The 18,798-nt window shown below is 32.9% G+C and overlaps 1 protein-coding gene and 1 pseudogene across 1 annotated transcript; both read right to left on the bottom strand.

Moving 5' to 3' along the window:
- Nucleotides 1–3,943: 3,943 nt before the first annotated feature.
- On the bottom strand, nt 3,944–13,204 carry LOC127905347 (inactive glucose-6-phosphate 1-dehydrogenase 4, chloroplastic-like). The gene is made up of 3 exons (XM_052453102.1): nt 12,751–13,204; nt 4,583–4,755; nt 3,944–4,326 (listed from the first exon to the last, which is right to left on the bottom strand). Exons 1-3 carry the CDS (start codon nt 13,059–13,061, stop codon nt 4,313–4,315), a joined length of 498 nt encoding a protein of 165 aa, XP_052309062.1. The 5' UTR covers nt 13,062–13,204; the 3' UTR covers nt 3,944–4,312.
- Nucleotides 11,973–16,103, bottom strand: LOC18098496 (inactive glucose-6-phosphate 1-dehydrogenase 4, chloroplastic-like; annotated as a pseudogene).
- Between the last annotated feature and the right edge of the window lie 2,695 nt (nt 16,104–18,798).

The raw sequence follows: 18,798 nt of genomic DNA, 5'->3' as shown, positions 1-18,798 counted from the left end.
ATTATGCCTTGGAACACGATTGATATTATTCTCACATGTGGTTCAAAATAATATGAGATAAATATTGAAATCTCTTAAACAATATAAGTCTCGCATATCGAAACCTCAACATACTTTTTGTTTTTAGTTTTTTTCTTGAGGTTGAACAAATATATGTATGGAGGTAAATATGTATAGATTGAATGACCAAAAGTTTTAAAAAACACATTACACACGTATAATGCATGAAGTCTCTAACATTTCAATAGGATACATCTATTTGTACTGCATAAGCCATTCAACTTTCACTTCATATGCTAAATGTATAAACAAATGCTATATTGAGTAAAAAAAAAAGGTTGGAAGATTATCTAAAGTTTATAGATTGTCTTAATGATGTTTCTTTCAAGTTGCTCTATAAGTTGTGAATGTAACTTGTTCGAGAAAATATCTCTAAAAAAATAATTAATCTTCGTGAGTGCATATCATATCCTTTTTAGCAATGAATCCTTATATGCAATTGGAATGAGTGTTTGTATAAACTTATGGCAATCATGACTTTTCATTTCATACAATCTGTATTCCTCTAAACTCACTAATTTAACTATGTTCAAAGCATATCTATCAGGAAATCGCAAACTCTTAAGCCATTCATGGATAATAAATCATGTTTTTTATCTACGAAAAAGGTGGTTTTAGGCTTTGTCACACGTACCTCATCATTAAGCAACTTTATATTTTGACGGTCACAAAACAAAGTTATATTCATTCTAGCTTTGATATTGTCCATTTTTTTCCCTTTTGACGTTCATTATTTTGTTAAAAAATATTTTCAAATATATTCTTCTAAATATGCATGACATCCAAATTATAGTAGATGACATTAGTTTTTCAATAAGAAAGCTCCTAAAAAATACTTTGCTTTACTCAATTATGAATCACATCAAAACCAAGAAGCTTTTATTTATCGAATTGAAAAACAAATACAATGTTCTCATACTATGAGACTACATTATACAATTCTTCACCCAATAATACCAGAGGTGCAACATCCCTTTTAGCTTTACCTTTTAAGAAGTCTTTTTTTTCCTTTTTGTATCAATGATGACTTGACAAGAACCTTCAGTGGCAATAAAAAAAAAAAGTTTTAACACCATTTGTTAAGGTAAATGTCTTATTGTTTTTTTCCATACAATATGAACATGTTAATTTTTCATGTGTGCTCCATCTTGAAACCATCTCATACACGGGAAAATTATTTATAGTCCACTTCAAAGCTATCTTCATTTGATAATTATATTTCCTTACGACATCATATATCAAAGCTCTAAATAACAATAACTATTTAAACCCATCAATCAATAATTTAAGACAAACATTTATATTTCTAACTAGACTGTAAGGTCAAGTATGATTGTAGATAAGAACATGGATTTTGGCCTCATATACATCTCCAGGGCCAAATTATAAATTGTTAGTATGACCGGCCAATAAAATATGGTGCAATAAATGACCTAAATGGATTAAATCTATTTGTACACAAATCAAGATACATGTTTCGTGGTTCCATTGAAAACTAAGGATGCACCCTATTAAACTGTTTACAAGCTTCATCATTACAAGGGTGCACCATGACTCCACCCTTCGCATCATGTGAATGATACCATGTCATATGCTTAGATGTATTCGGAGATATAAATAACCTCTGTAGCCTAGAAGTGATTGAGAAGTGTCTCATTTTTTTATATGCAACAAGTGTCCTTCCCCTACTCATATTGGGTTTATACAGAACATGCTCACAGGTTTTGCACTCGGTTAAATTTATATCTTTACCATAGTACAACATGTATAAATTTGGCATATATCTATTTTTTGGTATCCTGTGCTAAAGGATTTCATCATGAATTTTGCAGTATATAAGTTCTTTTCAGCCTATTTCCTTAAGGTAAAATGCTTTTTACTCATTTAATCATGCTATCATAACCGGCCTCACTCATAACATAATCAAAGTTGACGGTAAACACTCGTGCAATGATTGATAATTTACTGTGATTTGTGCATCCATCTCATAATGGTTAATCAGAATCTTTTAGAAATTCAAGAAACCTAGTTGCATCTATATTTGGTTCTTCATCTACATGTGAACCTTCACATGAATAACTATGATTTAGTTCTATTACATACATCACCATACTCTTATAACGATTACTATTATCATATACAACTTTATGTATATTGTTAGAACTAGATGTTGAGCCAACAATCATTTTTAACATGGTCTTGTAAGGAATATATGGTTCTTTGTGTGCAAACCAACATAAGTATTTCTCAATAAACCCTTTTTAAGAAGATGCATCAACTCTACATCTAATTGGCAGAAAATTTTATTTTTACACTCCACATATAGACATCTAATTTCACTTTAACTAATATTCTTCGAATTTAAAAGTGTGAAATTAATAAAACCCTTCATCCCTTTACAATAATCCTCCCTATACAACTTTTGATGTGAATCTTGATACATCTAAGAATGATCATCCATTACTTAGGAAACCTATATAGAATAATGATGACAATATTTCTAAATAATATAACAATTAATTTAAAATTCCACTTTGGTAATTAAAAATGATTCACAATGTAATAACCAATTATTATTTTTGTATAAAAATGTAATGATATGTCATTAACTAAATAAATCCAACTAACAATAATTAATTGGTACCCAACTAATTATCTATCATTTTTTCAATTCAAACTTATTCAATCTAAATTATTATAATTTAATTTTTATCAATTCCAAAAAAACTTTATTTCCCCAAAATCTCCAACATAACAATAAAATTTACAAAAAATGATAGTTATTTATAATACACAAAAGTTACAAAATAAATTTCATCAAATTACAAACAAATTCAAATTTTCTCAAATTACAAACAAACTCTTACATACAAATCAAATTTTAATTCTATATGAAAAGGTTGTAAAATACTTAAATATACAAGCAATACTAAAGAAAAATATTAATACATTATCTTAAAACATTAATGGATAAGTTTGCTTACTTGGTGTAAGTAATACTTAAAAAAAAATAGTACCAGGACAATGATGTTAGCACTGGAATGTGTTGGGTGACCAAATTTATAATGATAAGGCCTAGATTTATGGCACAATAGGTGAGAGGGGTTGTTGTTTTGATTTGTAGTTCAAGAAGAAAAAGAAGAAGAAAAGAAGGGGAGAATGGGGCTAATGTCGGTTATAACATTTTTAAATTTATCGATAAAATATTGCAATGAAAAATATTGTCGGTCAATCCGTTGGAAAATAATTACGTGTTAGTTATATTAAGAATGGAATCATTGAATTACTATTTATTTTATTTTTTTAATTTATTTTATTGTGTTGGAGATTCCATCTTTAATTACGGACCGAATTTTTCATGTAAGAAATTACATTGGAAATTGCCGACAGAAATCCATCGCTGTTATCATTGAACATTACCAATAAAAAATAATTCATCAATAATTTCATAGCGGTAGTTAAAAGGTTTGTCTTGCCTGCTGTTAGCTGCTCAACAACCAGAGAGTTGTGGGGTAAAAGCAACACCTTCCCTGATAAGCAGCTTCCAACTGCTTTTGTAAGATGAAGACATTATAGTGGATGGAGATTGTCAGACATGAATAGATTCAAAATAGGGGAGTTGGATCGCTATGACTGAGCTTTGCATTCACATGGGCAATGGATGGGGAACTTTGGATTTATGTAGTAATACTAATACCTACCTAACTAGCCAGAGCTGTAATAAATATTTAGCCAAGTTTAAACTAGAGTCAGTGAACTAGGTCTTCTGTGGAGTCAACCAAACTTAATGCACAAATAAGATACCTTCGATATCAGGTGGGCCCTGAATTCACATTATTCTTGCTGAAATTTTAAACATCAAGTTCCATCAATAGATAAGCTGTGTTCACAGAAATATCTTTATTATGGGCCAAGCTAGGCTGGCAAATCCAGAGCTCCATGATCACTGGCATTCAACTTTATTGACAGGAAAGTAGATTGTGCTACTGATGCACAACAGCATGGTATCCACGGTTAATGTCTAAAACACAATTCAAGTTCTGACAGTTGAGCATGTCATGATATTATATGATACAGAAGCGTGTGATTGAAGTTCATTGTTTGTCAAGAACATAGAACTGAATCTTACTTTGGAAATTGTAAGGAAAAAGAAATTGATGGGGATCTCCAAAGCTTTTCTCCGTGATTTTATGGTGATTTGAAGCTCCGATAAGAAGCTTCAATCGCCCTCAGCAGGCCATTATTTTGCTAGTTAAGGCAGCTGGACTGTGGTAACAGAAAATCAAACAGGGAACATGTTAGTTGAACATTTCAGTAAATCAGAGTAATTTTACACGCTAAGCATATATACAGTTATTTATTTCACGTGGTCCTGGAGACGGAATGACTATTTCATACTGCCTATCATGCATGTAGTTGTTCTCAAACATCAGATTCGAAGCCTTCCACAAGCTTCAGTTGTCTACCAACCAACCGAACCTGATATTTTGCATAAAGATAATATGGTCCAATTGGACTCTACCTCCCAGTTCACAGAGTTCTGGTGTCGTACGTTTCTTGTCTATCTCCTGTGGAGTTGGAGTTTGAATATTCCATGCAGCAGCAAGCTCATCGCTCCTCATGAAGAGATGGTTGTCTCCATCAATGAAATCAAGAAGAAGATGCTCATATGAATCAGGCACCTCCGCATTATACCTAAGGAATTAAAATAAAGAATAAGCCAGATGTCAAATTATAGAACAAGGTGGGTGCTGAATTGGCTTCACTTTAGGAAATGTGAATTTAAATAGAACATGTCTTGTAACATGAAAGTGCTTACTTGTCCTTATACAGCAAATTGAGTTCGGAAGCATCCAACTGCAAGCCACGTCCCGGAATCTTATTATTAATCTTTACCAGAATAGCTTCATTAGGTGCATCACTCAGAATCAGCTCATTAGTAGCCAGATCAATGTTTAGCTTGACACGTTCACAATAAAGGTTCTCGGGGACTTTATGGAAATGTACACGTGTCTCCACTCTGCATCATGTAGTTTCATCATGGTCAGAAAATTCAATATAGCGTAAGCAAATGGTACACCATTTCCTCCCCCTAGTAACTAACACAATGCGTGTCTTAATTTGGGCATATAAATACCCCGCACAATTCCCTTGTTCTCTAGTTTCATTCAGCACAGAACTCAAGAGTTCAGCTGTGTGCACCCTGAATGTGAAGAGTTTGGATTCCTGAACCTTATCACTAAGTGTTCTCAATGAAGTTCCTTCTTAAGAGATGATCTATCCTTGTATTTAACACACACTGCTCTAACTCTACTGCATCTTAAGTTCCATGCATCTTGAAAATACCACTCTGAAGCAAAAGTACTCAGCTTGTTTTTTCTTTCCTCCTCCATTTGCTTTGTAAGTGCTGTTTCACCAAACTTTTATGACACACACTATATATTAGTGGTTGATCAGCTCCTGCCTTCTCACTGCAGGGTGACTTTAGTTGTATATTTATACAACCCAGGTACAAAATCACAGAAAATATGTCATTCTAGTGGGGACATAGACCTGCTGGAGTTTGCGATGCCTTTTAATTTCGTCCGGTGAAGGTGACCGAAGTTATCAAGTAGGATGCTTTCTTTCAAAGTTGCTATTAACTAGTGGTTGATCATATACGTCATAGGATTGCATCAGTCAAGGATCTTTTTCCTTGTAAAATTTTCTGTCAACTTTGATTACTGTCTTTGCTGTATCTGTTGAGCTCTATGATATCTGAAACTGTACCTGTGAGTGGCTAAGTACTTCGATCCTCAAAAGATTTTATCTTCGGGAATGCTAATGAATGAGAATCATGATTTTTTAAGCAGATAATCTTGTGATGAGACAAGTATCTAAGAAACATTGAGCATCATCCTGGCTGCTCCAACACACAAAAAAATAAAAATAAAAAAGTTGCTTTAGGCAAATGGCATCAATTATTAGAGGTGAATGCAAGGCTGCCCCGACAAAAAAAAAAAGGCTGCTTTAAGCAAATGGCATAAATTATTAGAGGCAACTGTGCAGCTTGGCAAGGTAAAATTCTCCTCCTAGATGTTTAAAGAAAAGTTTTTTACTTTGCCTGGAATAAATTTATTATGAAAGGTTTGACAAGCTGTAAAGCCTGGACCTCAATTTGCCTTCCACAACGTTCTTCCAAATTTCCAATGATGCTGCCCATAGAGTTACAGTCTACCGTTCAGTACAGTCAATACCATCCATATTAACACAAATTTGGCAGAACGGGTGCTAACTCCTAATACGTTTTATTTGAGATAAATTATATTATTTATTAATATGAAAAAAATTGTGTTTTTTTAATTGATGATATATTTAAGATTTAAAAAAAAGTCTAATAAAAAAATTCTTATCTTATCAAATTAAAAACCTAATCATTTTAAAATCAATAAAAAAAATTATTTTTTTATTTAATATTAAAAATATATCTTACATTTAAGTTCATAATCTCTCATATTAAAATAAACAAAATAATATTTTTTAGTATTTTTGAAATGTAGACAAAAATCCTTTGAAATTTTACAAATTTATTATAAAATCCAACCAATATTTAAAAAAAAAACATGTCAAGGTATTTTAAGATATGTTTTTAAGAAAAAAAATGCTTAAATAACTTTAGGATTTTTAGTCATATACAAGAAAAAAAAATATTTACCCGACCCGACCGGGTTGACCTAAAATTTTTTATTCACCCATAAACAGAATAGAAAATTCTAGTTTGACCCGGAAGAAAAAACCCAAAAATAAAATTAAAGCAAAAAAACAGATTAAACACCTAAAAAAACATAAAAATTCAAAAATTCTTGAACAAAATGGATCAAACAAAAAAAATAAAGAATACGAAGAACACCAAGAACACTCGAAACAAACCCAACAACGTGAACTCAAATTTAGACCAGATTTCATAAAATCAAAAGCATATAAAAGTTGTAAATTATTCAAGGATCAAGAATTAAAGGTTCATTCACTTCAATTATGATTAAATCATCACGATTTGGTCAAAATGGATTTTGGTTCAAAATCAAAATCTTAGAATTAAAAATCATTATAAATGTGTTGTTAATACACATAAATACTAGATTATTGGTTAACCATGTATAAGGTAGGATTCTCTACAAACAAATGGATTAAAATTTTGATCCAAATCAAGGGTTTAAGACAATGTTCTTCTTAATAATACGAAAAACATTGCCTAGGACCCAACAAAAAACCCAACCATAAGGTAGCCATTGTCAAGCCTAGAAATGAGCATTTTTTTTTCCTCTAAAACATGTTTTTTTTATTCCAACAAGTCACAATATCATACACAAACATGTTTGAATCTAAAATTAACAGAAAAAAACATCAAAATCAAGTATGAAATACCAAATCCAAAAACTAATAACCTCAAACAACCTACATGTTCATGCAACATGGATTCAAAATTGATTTTTTAAACTCATTTTGTGCATAAACAAGCTTAACAAACTAAGGATAAACACTCTTACTTTAACATGTATAGCTTAGGTTAAACCAAAGCTAGAACAACATTTATATATCAAAAAGAGAACATAAAAATCAAATTTAATACATCAAAAATATAAAATAACTTCATTAAATAGAAATCACAGCAACAGAGAGGTGAATGCAACACCATTTGTTAAACAGTTTAAACCTTTTTTCTATGATTGTAACTATAAATGTAAACCAAAACAAATAATAATAATAAAAAAAAAGGCAGGCCATAAAATACCTGTTTTTGGGCCTGCAATATATACCTAGAACAACTACTCTCTTTTAGCTTTCTTTTAGAAACTTTTGCCTCTTACAAACTTATAAAGATTAAGGAAACTTTTGCCTCTTACAACTAGTCTAAACTTTTGTTTAGACTTTTGGACCTCTACCCTTATATTTCTCTTCTTTTTCTTATCTCTTCTTATCTTTTTTCTTATCTTTTTCTTTTTTTTAGTCCCTTTTCTTGATCTTGAATGAGTATTTATAGGGTTTTATTAGGGTTTTGAGAGGTCTTGAATCAATTTATGACCTCTTGATCTTGAGATGAGTGTTGTGAACTCTTAATAAGAACCCATTGAGGAGCTTTTGTGTGTAAACACACAAAAATCAAATTGTTTTTTGCATGATAGTTACATTGTTGGGGCTGATTGAGTTGCCTACTTTCGAGGCCTCGTTAGAGCAATTCTGATGTCATCGTCGCCTGAAACCACCTAATCCTCGTAGAGGGGAAGAATATCTTTCATTTGGATCCAACCTTACTCAATTTGAATGCCTGAAACTCCATATTAATACGTTTGAAGTTGTTAACTCAATCAGTCAAAACTATCAAAATAAAGGTGCAAACTGATGAATGACGTGTCATTCACCTTCACTTCATTAAATTTGAATGACACGTTATTTAGGATTATTTATTTGGGATTTGACAAAATTCAATCGAGTCTTTGTTCTTCCAATTGTTTTTACTTGTAATTGCCTCAAGACTTTTAATTTCATGCAATTTCACCCTTGTTAAACTCAATTATCAGCCTCAAAGTTTACCGTTATTTTCATTTAAGTCCTTAGTTCTGAATTTGTGTATTCCAACCATCTTCTGAATTTATGTATTTTGACCTTCAACTAACCAACAAACTTTTAATTTTTTCTATTTGGCCCCTGATTTAGTCCAATTTAGCCCCTACATTATGTGTCTTTTTAGTTTGGTCCTTGAATTTAAATTTCTTCAATCAAGTCCCTAATTGTCTATTAAACTTTAATATTTATGCAATTAAGGCCCTAATTTGATCAAATTAACTCTTAAAAATTACAATCCAACCCCTAAACTTTAATTTCTGTTAATTAAAGCCTAGATTGACTTCAAAAATCAATTTTCTTACAATTAAGCTCTCAATAAATTCAATTGAACCTTGAAAAATTCCAATTGAGTCCTTAAACATTCAATTTTGATTTTTTTCTCCTTAAATTGAATTTTTCTTTGCCAATAAAGCCTTCATCAATCGAAAATATACTGTTAAATTTTTCAAATCTCCTAGATGTTCTGGTATATTTTTCTCACTGATATATATTTTTTTATTCTCTTTCAATATTTTCCAGTAATCTATAGAAATCATCTCAATTGAATTTTTCTTTTAAAACATAATCTATAGATCATCAAAATTAAAGTTATTGGTGGTTGGAATTTAACCAGAGCTTTTTTAAATTTTTTATGACTTTATCTCTCATTTCTTAAGATCAAGGAACTAAAATATTAAAAAAAATAAAGAAGAAATCCTAAACAAAAAAGGATCAAATATAAATAAATTAAAAATTTAGAGATGAAAGTGTAGTTTTACGCTCACAATGAACATGGAAAGCAGGTTGTTACTTATTGCCAATGTTAATTTTAGGGCGTTGTTCTTTTAATTTTTTCAGCATAGCTAAAAAATCTTTTTGTAAAATTACCATGTCATTTTAACTCCAAAATAATCTCCGACACTTCGGACCCGTTATAGCATGCAATCCAAAAACAAAAAGAAAAGATAGGATAGGATAGCGACAACATATTTTTTTAGGACCAAATTCATAGAGAATAAAGTTCGATTACCTAGTCAAAAGAATCTAAAACTCAACTATGTCTGAAACTAGGCTTTGCTGTTCTTGTAAAATTACCTAGTTCGATTAAAAGTTGACCGTGTTCTGGAAACGAGGATTTCTTGTTCTTGTTCTTGTTGGAGAAAGAAGGTATATTCTCCTAAACTGTCTCAAACCTATTTAAAAAATACAGCATGAGTTCTCGTCGAACAAGTGTTTACATGACTTGGTGTGTCCGCTGAGCTAGGTTATCCCATCACTTGTGTAATAACATCAACTTAAAAAAAAAATCTTAATTACCTCATATAGACCCAAACAAGCCAGAGAGACGTCAGGATACATAATATGTTTTCGATAAACTCAGCACATCATGGAAATGCTGGCCAGTATTGCTGTTACTTATTGTAGTGGTCGACCTTTCATTGTAAAAGCTTCTCAACATGCAAGAAGAGAGAAGGGAGTTGTGGGGGAGGCAGTTACCCTCTACAAAGAAAGCTTTAGGTCCAAGCCAGTGCCTTCTTCTCCCTCGTCCTTTTTCTCTTCTTCCTTTCTCTTGGAAGGACCGGCTGCTGCCTGACTATCCTTGCCATCCTCCAAGAAATCTTCTGGCTGAAATGATGGATTCCAAGCCACGCTAACCTTCTCTTCTCCAACTTTCCTGATCTCCTCTTTCTCTTTAAATATTCTATTTGAGTTTCTTCTTATTTGATCATGCATTTGTTTTGTACTTCTCAGCAAAGCAAAGAACTTCTCCATCTTCTCTTCTTCTTCTTCTTCATCATCATCATCTTCCTTTCCCTTTTCTTCTTCTTCAATATACTCCGTCTTCCTCTTCTTTGCTTCCCTCTCCATGCCAAGCTAGCTAGCTATTTCCTCCAACAAAAACAAATATCAAAGAGAGAAGCATAAGCAGTAGACCATAGAGTATCTCTTACTGTCTAGTATGGGTTATTGTAGTTTGATGTGTTAAACCAAACCACATACTAGACTTGCACTATGACCACTCTAGAAACCGTGTTAGTTGACTCTTTGTAGAGAGTCACCATGACGTAGTGCAGGTATCACAAGAAGTCTTTTACAGAAATGGGCTTGGCTTTTCATTTTTGATTTGAATATTGTGAAAGCATCCCTCCATATATAAATAATTGTTTAAGACTTGATTGGTGCAGACTTTAGTTTCAATGTACAAAAGCTGATTTAAAAATTACCCCACCAATAAGCGTAATAAAATTTTGATTTGATTTCTTGCAAAAACAGATAAAAACCATAGTGAGTCCTCGCTTCTCTTCAGGAAAGATTGGCTGTAGATGGAGTGGATACTATGGATGGAAAAGAATAATGGCAAATAAGGTCACTGGCTGCTGCCCATGATGCTGCGTAGCATACCGAATAAAGGTGATGCAAGCACCATGACATATTGTCATTTTGGTGGAGTCTTCCTAGAGGGCCAGCCTGACATTTTTGTGAGAATATATACTTTGGTGGGTCCTTTTGGTATACTTTTATGGCCTTTATTTAATTGACACCTTACAAAACTTATTTCTCTGCCGTCTGTTTTCCTTCATTACTTGTTCTATGTTCATAGCAAGAATCTATCACTGTAGCAATTAATCAATTATATATTGTCATCGTGATGTCATATGGATGATCTCATACTAGTTTAAGGTACAATTTATAGCTGTCATCCTCCAAGTGGAGCTTCACAATGACATGTAATTTGCGGCAAAATGACAAGTTGGGCTCGAGCTTCTTTCATGTTTCAACGAAGCAAAGCTGAAAGCCTGTTCGGCCTGCTGTACAAGCTGCTTAACAACCACAGAATTGTGGGGTAAAAGCAACAACTTCCCTTATAAGCAGCTTCCAACTGCTTTTGTAAGATGAAGACATTATAGTGGAAGGAGATTATCTGCCATGAATAGATTCAAAATAGGGGAGTTGGATCACTATGACTGAGCTTTGTATTCACCTGGGCAATGGATGGTGAACTTTGGATTCATGTAGTAATACCTACCTAACTAGCCAGAGCTGTAATAAATATTTAGCCAAGTTTAAACTAGAGTCAGTGAACTAGGTTTTCTGTGGAGTCAACCAAACTTAATGCACAAATAAGATACCTTCGATATCAGGTGGGCCCTGAATTCACATTATTCTTGCTGAAATTTTAAACATCAAGTTCCATCAATAGATAAGCTGTGTTCACAGAAATATCTTTATTATGGGCCAAGCTAGGCTGGCAAATCCAGAGCTCCATGATCACTGGCATTCAACTTTATTGACAGGAAAGTAGATTGTGCTACTGATGCACAACAGCATGGTATCCAAGGTTAATGTATAAAACACAACTCAAGTTCTGACAGTTGAGCATGTCATGATATTGTATAATACAGAAGCGTGTGATTGAAGTTCATTGTTTGTCAAGAACATAGAACTGAATCTTACTTTGGAAATTGTAAGGAAAAAGAAATTGATGGGGGTCTCCAAAGCTTTTCTCCGTGATTGTATGGTGATTTGAAGCTCCGATAAGAAGCTTGATCAATCACCCTCAGCAGGCCATTATTTTGCTAGTTAAGGCAGCTGGACTGTGGTAACAGAAAATCAAACAGGGAACATGTTAGTTGAACATTTCAGTAAATCAGAGTAATTTTACACGCTAAACATATATACAGTTATTTATTTCACGTGGTCCTGGAGACGGAATGACTATTTCATACTGCCTATCATGCATGTAGTTGTTCTCAAACATCAGATTCGAAGCCTTCAACAAGCTTCGGTCGTCTACCAACCCACCGAACCTGATATTTTGCATAAAGATAATATGGTCCAATTGGACCTCTACCTCCCAGTTCACAGAGTTCTGGTGTCGTACGTTTCTTGTCTATCTCCTGTGGAGTTGGAGTTAGAATATTCCATGCAGCAGCAAGCTCATCACTCCTCATGAAGAGATGGTTGTCTCCATCAATGAAATCAAGAAGAAGATGCTCATATGAATCAGGCACCTCCGCATTATAGAACAAGGTGGGTGCTGAATTGGCTTCACTTTAGGAAATGTGAATTTAAATAGAACATGTCTTGTAACATGAAAGTGCTTACTTGTCCTTATACAGTAAATTGAGTTCGGAAGCATCCAACTGCAAGCCAAGCCCCGGAATCTTATTATTAATCTTTACCAGAATAGCTTCATTAGGTGCATCACTCAGAATCAGCTCATTAGTAGCCAGATCAATGTTTAGCTTGACACGTTCACAATAAAGGTTCTCGGGGACATTATGGAAATGTACACGTCTCCACTCTGCATCATGTAGTTCATCATGGTCAGAAAATTCAATATAGTGTAAGCAAATGGTACACCATTTCCTCCCCCTAGTAACTATCACATAGATTGAAGAACTAGCACAATGCATGTGTCTATGTGCACATAAATACCCTGCACAATTCCCTTGTTCTCTAGTTTCATTCAGCACAGAATTCAAGAGCTGAGTTTGGATTCTTGAATCTTCATATTCCAATTTGAAAACAATGAAGAGCCAAGGAGAAATCAGGCAATCTCATAATCAAAGCATCTTGGTTTTTTTTAGTGCCAAATTTTGATCTTCTAAATAAATTATCATAGATGTTCCCCAGAACATGTGTGCGAGAGGAAGTCTTCTGACAAAATGATCTGAAATATCATGCAATGTTTCAGTGACTGAGCAGTATATTGCGGGTGGTGTATTGAAGGTTTGCCACATCATAGAATGTAACACAAATTAATAAAATACATAAACTCACCTGCATACTGTGCACATTAAGTTCAGCTTCATAATGGCTCAAAGACCAGATTAGAGAACCTCACCACTGTGAGGTTATCAATGAGGTTCCTTCTTAAGAGATGATCTATCCTGATGTGCACAAAATTTAAGTCATATTCCAATCAACTGAAGTGAATAGCTACAGAAGAAAATGTGCTTACTGAACGAATATTGCACACACACGGAACAGATATAGCTAATGTCAACTGAAACTTGTATAATTATTTCTCATCAAACTTAAAGAGAAGACTTTGTGAATTGGTGAGAAGACAGTGCATCAAACCCAAAAGGTTTCACAAATATTATTCAATTCCAGCTCTTCAGTGTTTGGGCATTATCAGCTAGACAGGATGCAACATCAAGGAGTGCTTCTTGTGACACAGAAAGGTAGTATTCCTGTTTGCTTTAGATCCCACCTGCATTGGTATGCTATTACAGAATCAATTATCAATTAATCCAGCAAATCTATTTTACAGTCAACAAAAACCCCGCCTAGTCAGAAAGCAATTTTAATATTTAAGCATGTGCCAGTACAAGTATACCTCAATCTGCTCCATTCTGGCATTTAGCTTTGACATCCTCTCTCAGCTATCATAACCTCCATTAAGAGGAAAGCCTCCATTTGTCCCCACAGTTCTGCCTGAAACATTTCCAAAAATTGATGATTATTGCAAAGTTGAGAACCTGTGATACAGGAATAACCATGAGACATAAGCATACATTCAATAATTTATATTCTTACTTTTAGCAATTACTTCATTTTATAGAATTTTTTAATGAGCATTGTTGTGGGTGGTATTAACAACTCAATTGACAAGCCCAGGAATAAATATCAGATATTCTCCGTATGCAATGCCCTTGTTACCTAAAGCTGTGAGATTTTATTGACAAGCAACCCACTATATTTGTTTTAGTCATTTCTCAGGGAGGTTCAGAAAGATTGAGTTTTCTTTCGCATGATTGTGGATCAATGTTAATTGGAAGCATCTTCTTGTGCCAGCCATATATAGAAATGCTTGCTCATTTTGACCATTCTACCACATAATTCAATAAAATTAATGATTGAAACTCGTAAGGTGATAAGAGAACCATACTGGTGATCAATGCGACAAGTCAAAGTCAAAGCTATTATGGATCTCAGATCTTCAGCCGTCAAATTCTTTCTTGAATAACCAAAGATACCGACGTCCTGCATCCATAAAACTACTCAAACTAAGAGTAAATACAAAAGTAAACCAGCGTAAAAGGATATGAACACAACATACTGGAGACAAGCTAATTTCGCTAATTCATGTATTTCCACTTTCCCTTTATGATTGAAGTATATCCACATACTGAGCTTACCAGATACATGTAAAAAGAATGAAATGTACACAAAGAAACATTGAGTATTGACATCAGAGTAAACCTCACCTCAGATAGAAATCCATTATAATACAGAGCAAATAATGCTAGAAAAATTTCCCCCTTTGCTAGCTCACCAGTTGCTCCAATGACTGCAATGCAGAGAGAAGGTCCTCTACCACCCTCAGTCGGATAATTCAAGTAATGACTTGGCAAAGGCACTACATTTGCGAAGGAATCAGGTTGGAGCTCATGCAAGAAATTTCTTCAGGTTCCGAAGTTCTTTTTGTCTCTTGATCAGAATCGACACTCAGAAAACACTTTTTGACAACAAATTCAACTCAAATTGACACACACAGGTGCGCACCCTTTTGGTAGTAATCATCACAGCAAAACACAAACTTTCAATACACAAACTGCCACGCACACACTCTTCAGTGGAATCTACAGTCGAAAAACAAACCTTTACTACAAATTCAACTAAAATTCATGAAATACATGTTAGTAACAATGAACGATCACATTCAACAATGAATCTTCGTCACAAAAAACACTTACTTTCATTTTCCTCTTTTCGATTAATTACACAGATTTTCACTATAATGAATCACTAACACTCGAAGCACGATCTTTCACCACAAACTCCTCTAAAATTAACCCACACATTTACACTTGTAAGTAAAAAAAATCACTATTAACAATGAACTATTACTAACCATTGGGAAAATTTTGATTTTTTGTAGTCATGAACTCCTTCAAAGGTCCAGACTTCCTATTCATTTGCCAAATATTGAATCTCTGGGTTATCCATAGCTTTAACCCACAAAACCTTCTACATAAACCACCTCCTCCTCCAAAATTCCTTGTCATAAGCTAACATAAACCACCAGAAACCAACAAACTTAGTAATATATTCAAAAGGGAATTTATAGAATCACAAAAAGTTCAGTACTTTATAGTGCAAAATCTCATTGACCTGCAAGCTAAAAGGAGGGTCTTTGAGAGAACTCGAACATGGAGAAATGGGTCTAGAAGTTGAAGAATCCCAAGAGGGTATTGATAGAGTTGGAAAGAAAAGTGACATCCTTTCTGGATTTTATTGTGGTTTAGACAGTAAAGGTTCGGTTCTTTTACCCATGGTGGAAGAAGAGGGAGGGGGATAGTTGAGGATGAATGTAACTTGGGTTTGGCGAGACTGGTTGTAGTGGATTAAATGAGGACACCAGATGACTGTAAATTGGACTTTCCCAGAGGGGGTGAGGAACTCGTTACTACAATGGGCTGTTGGTGATAGGCTTTCTTTTGAAATAATTTTCCTACATGGTAAGTTATTGTCAATCAAGTTTAGATTGATTATTTATATCTAATTAGTTTATGAAAAGTAAAATATATTTTTTACACATATATATTACGTATAATATAAACCGCATAGCTATTTCATTGTATATTATTTTACTGTTTACTTTTTCATGTTTTATTATGAATTATAATAACAAGATTTTAAAAAAAAAATCAAGTTGGTCTAGAACTTTATTTAGGTAATGGAATGGGTGGCGCTCGTGCCATTAAAAAGTTACATGTGATGTTTTATGGTGGTCAAATCTGGTTATATGTCGTCTTACTAAATGCCTAGTTGTGCTCTTTTACATATGATATGGTGCGTGTAAATAAATAATAGTTGAATTGCAACTGGTAATTGATTGTTTGTTTTTTTTCTATCTTTTCTCTCTCCCGACAATTAAAATACATAATTGTCTTCTTTGTTTGTTATTTATCAAATCAGATATTTTTGTCATACCCAAATCATTTGGACCTTTATTATTATTTTTTGTTTGATAATGGTGCACATGACATGTCATCTACCCCGACTGAAGTTAATAAAAAGATGCGTCAGACGACGCATCACTCTTCATACCTAAATTCCGGCTACCAAAGTTGGGTCTGACATGGGTATCAAACCTGAGTTTCTTGGATCTAACAACCACGTCAAATTCAAGGTTTGACAACAATGTCAAACCCAAGTATTAGTGGGTGAGATGAGAGAGAATATGACCGGAATCTAGCTTAAAGAGAGAAAAATGTTATTTTTTCGATTTCAACTCAAGGTATTTGGGTTTGGTAACAATTCTAGACCCAAACGACTTGGATATAGAATCATGGTAGCCCCAAGCGACTTGAGTTTAACAGCTACATTAGATCCAAGCGGCTTAAGTTGACAACCAACATAGTGACAAATAAAAAAAAAAATACCGCGGTGGAGTATGGCCATGTATCTAGTATACACACACACCTTTAATAAGGTAGACATAAATAATAGCATCCAAAAGATATAAATAAAGATAATTTATGTTTCTTTAAAAAGAAAGTATACAAGGAGTACAGATTTTCTTTAAAAAAATGCATAGTAAAAACAAAAAATAGAGAAAATGACACCCTATTTTTTTATTATTATTTTAGCATTAATTTTTTAGTTTTCAGTTATATTTTAATATATATCTGTCATGTTTTCATATTCACCAATACTAAATTTCGTTATTCTCTTGAATATTTTATGTACTTTATATTTTTTTATTTTTTAAAATATCAAAAAAAACTCAAGTATACCAAAGATATAAATAATAATTTTTTAAAAAAGTGTCTTGAAATATTTCAAAATCCTCTCTTTATCCTTATTTTCAAATCTCAAGTATTTGATGGAAATACTTTTTAAAAGCATTTTTTTATTTAAAAATATATTAAAATAATTTTTTTTAACATCAGCACATTAAAATTATTATAAAACCCTAAAAAAAATCAATTTAATATTTTTCATATCAAATATTTTTTTTAAAATGCATTCAAACAAAACTAGAAACACAATATTAAATAGCCAGTCTCCATCATTTAACTTAAAATACTAATATATATATATATAAACACCAAAATCTTATGAGAATATTGCCAGCAGATGAGAGCCGGCAAAATATAATGAGCTGTGTCTAAACAATGGGCATGTTGAATGTTGTTTAGTCATGGGAATCAATGGGTGAATTCATGATGATGAATTTTAATTAAATATTAATCAATATATATATTAATTAAATATTTATGAATGTATATAGACACACACACATGTGCATGCATGCCTGCCTGCCTGCCTGCCTCCCTGCAGGTCCACCTCATGGCCTCATCCACAAGGTAGGCTGCTACAAAGCAGCAGTCAACAACAACCACTCTATTATTATTTTTGCAATTTGCAAATCTCCTTCTAGATTAGTAGATTCCACACTTGATCACGTAGACTGTTAGAATAACATATCAGGCTGTTTTCAAAAAATAAAAATAAAACAAGTTTAACAATATATTTATTTTTATATATTGTTTTCGTTTTTTATATCAAGCAAGTTCCTTTCATTTTTCTATTTATTTTTTTATTTTAAGATATTAACCAAACAGATCTTAATAGATTGTTTGGTATTGTATTTTTAAGTGCATTTTAAAAATATATTTGACATGAAAAAGTGTTAAATTGATACTTGTTTTTAGTATTTTTTAATAATTTTAATATATTGATATAAAAAATTAAAAAAAATAATTTAATGTATTTTTAAACAAAAATTATTTTGAAAATTAATTTAAACTTAATAAATCAAAACATGAAGTAAACCTCTTTGATCCACAAGCCCAGCCATTGAAGATTTGAAATAGAATTAAAAGTTTCTTTATTTTTGTGTTTTAAAATTATTATTTTTCTGCAGAATAAAAATGAAAGAATACCAGTTTCTGACGATAAATGCAGAGAGAGAGAGAGAGAGAGAGAGATGCGATGTACAGTTAGCAAGAACCGACAAATCATTGTCTAACCAGAAAACAAGAAAAAACGACAACCGCTGTTTAGCCTTTGTTATTCCTCGCAGCAGACCAACACCAGAGTGCTCTCCACTCGTGAATGAAGAATATACAATGTTAGGCCTAGCCCTAGCCAGTAGCCAGTAGCCACCCTCCCTTTCACCCACCTTTTACTATT

The sequence above is a fragment of the Populus trichocarpa genome, chromosome 5 (assembly GCF_000002775.5).
Source record: "Populus trichocarpa isolate Nisqually-1 chromosome 5, P.trichocarpa_v4.1, whole genome shotgun sequence".
NCBI lineage: Eukaryota > Viridiplantae > Streptophyta > Magnoliopsida > Malpighiales > Salicaceae > Populus > Populus trichocarpa.
The sequence above is the reverse complement of the archived record's forward strand: the minus strand, read 5'-3'. Positions and strand labels throughout refer to the sequence as shown.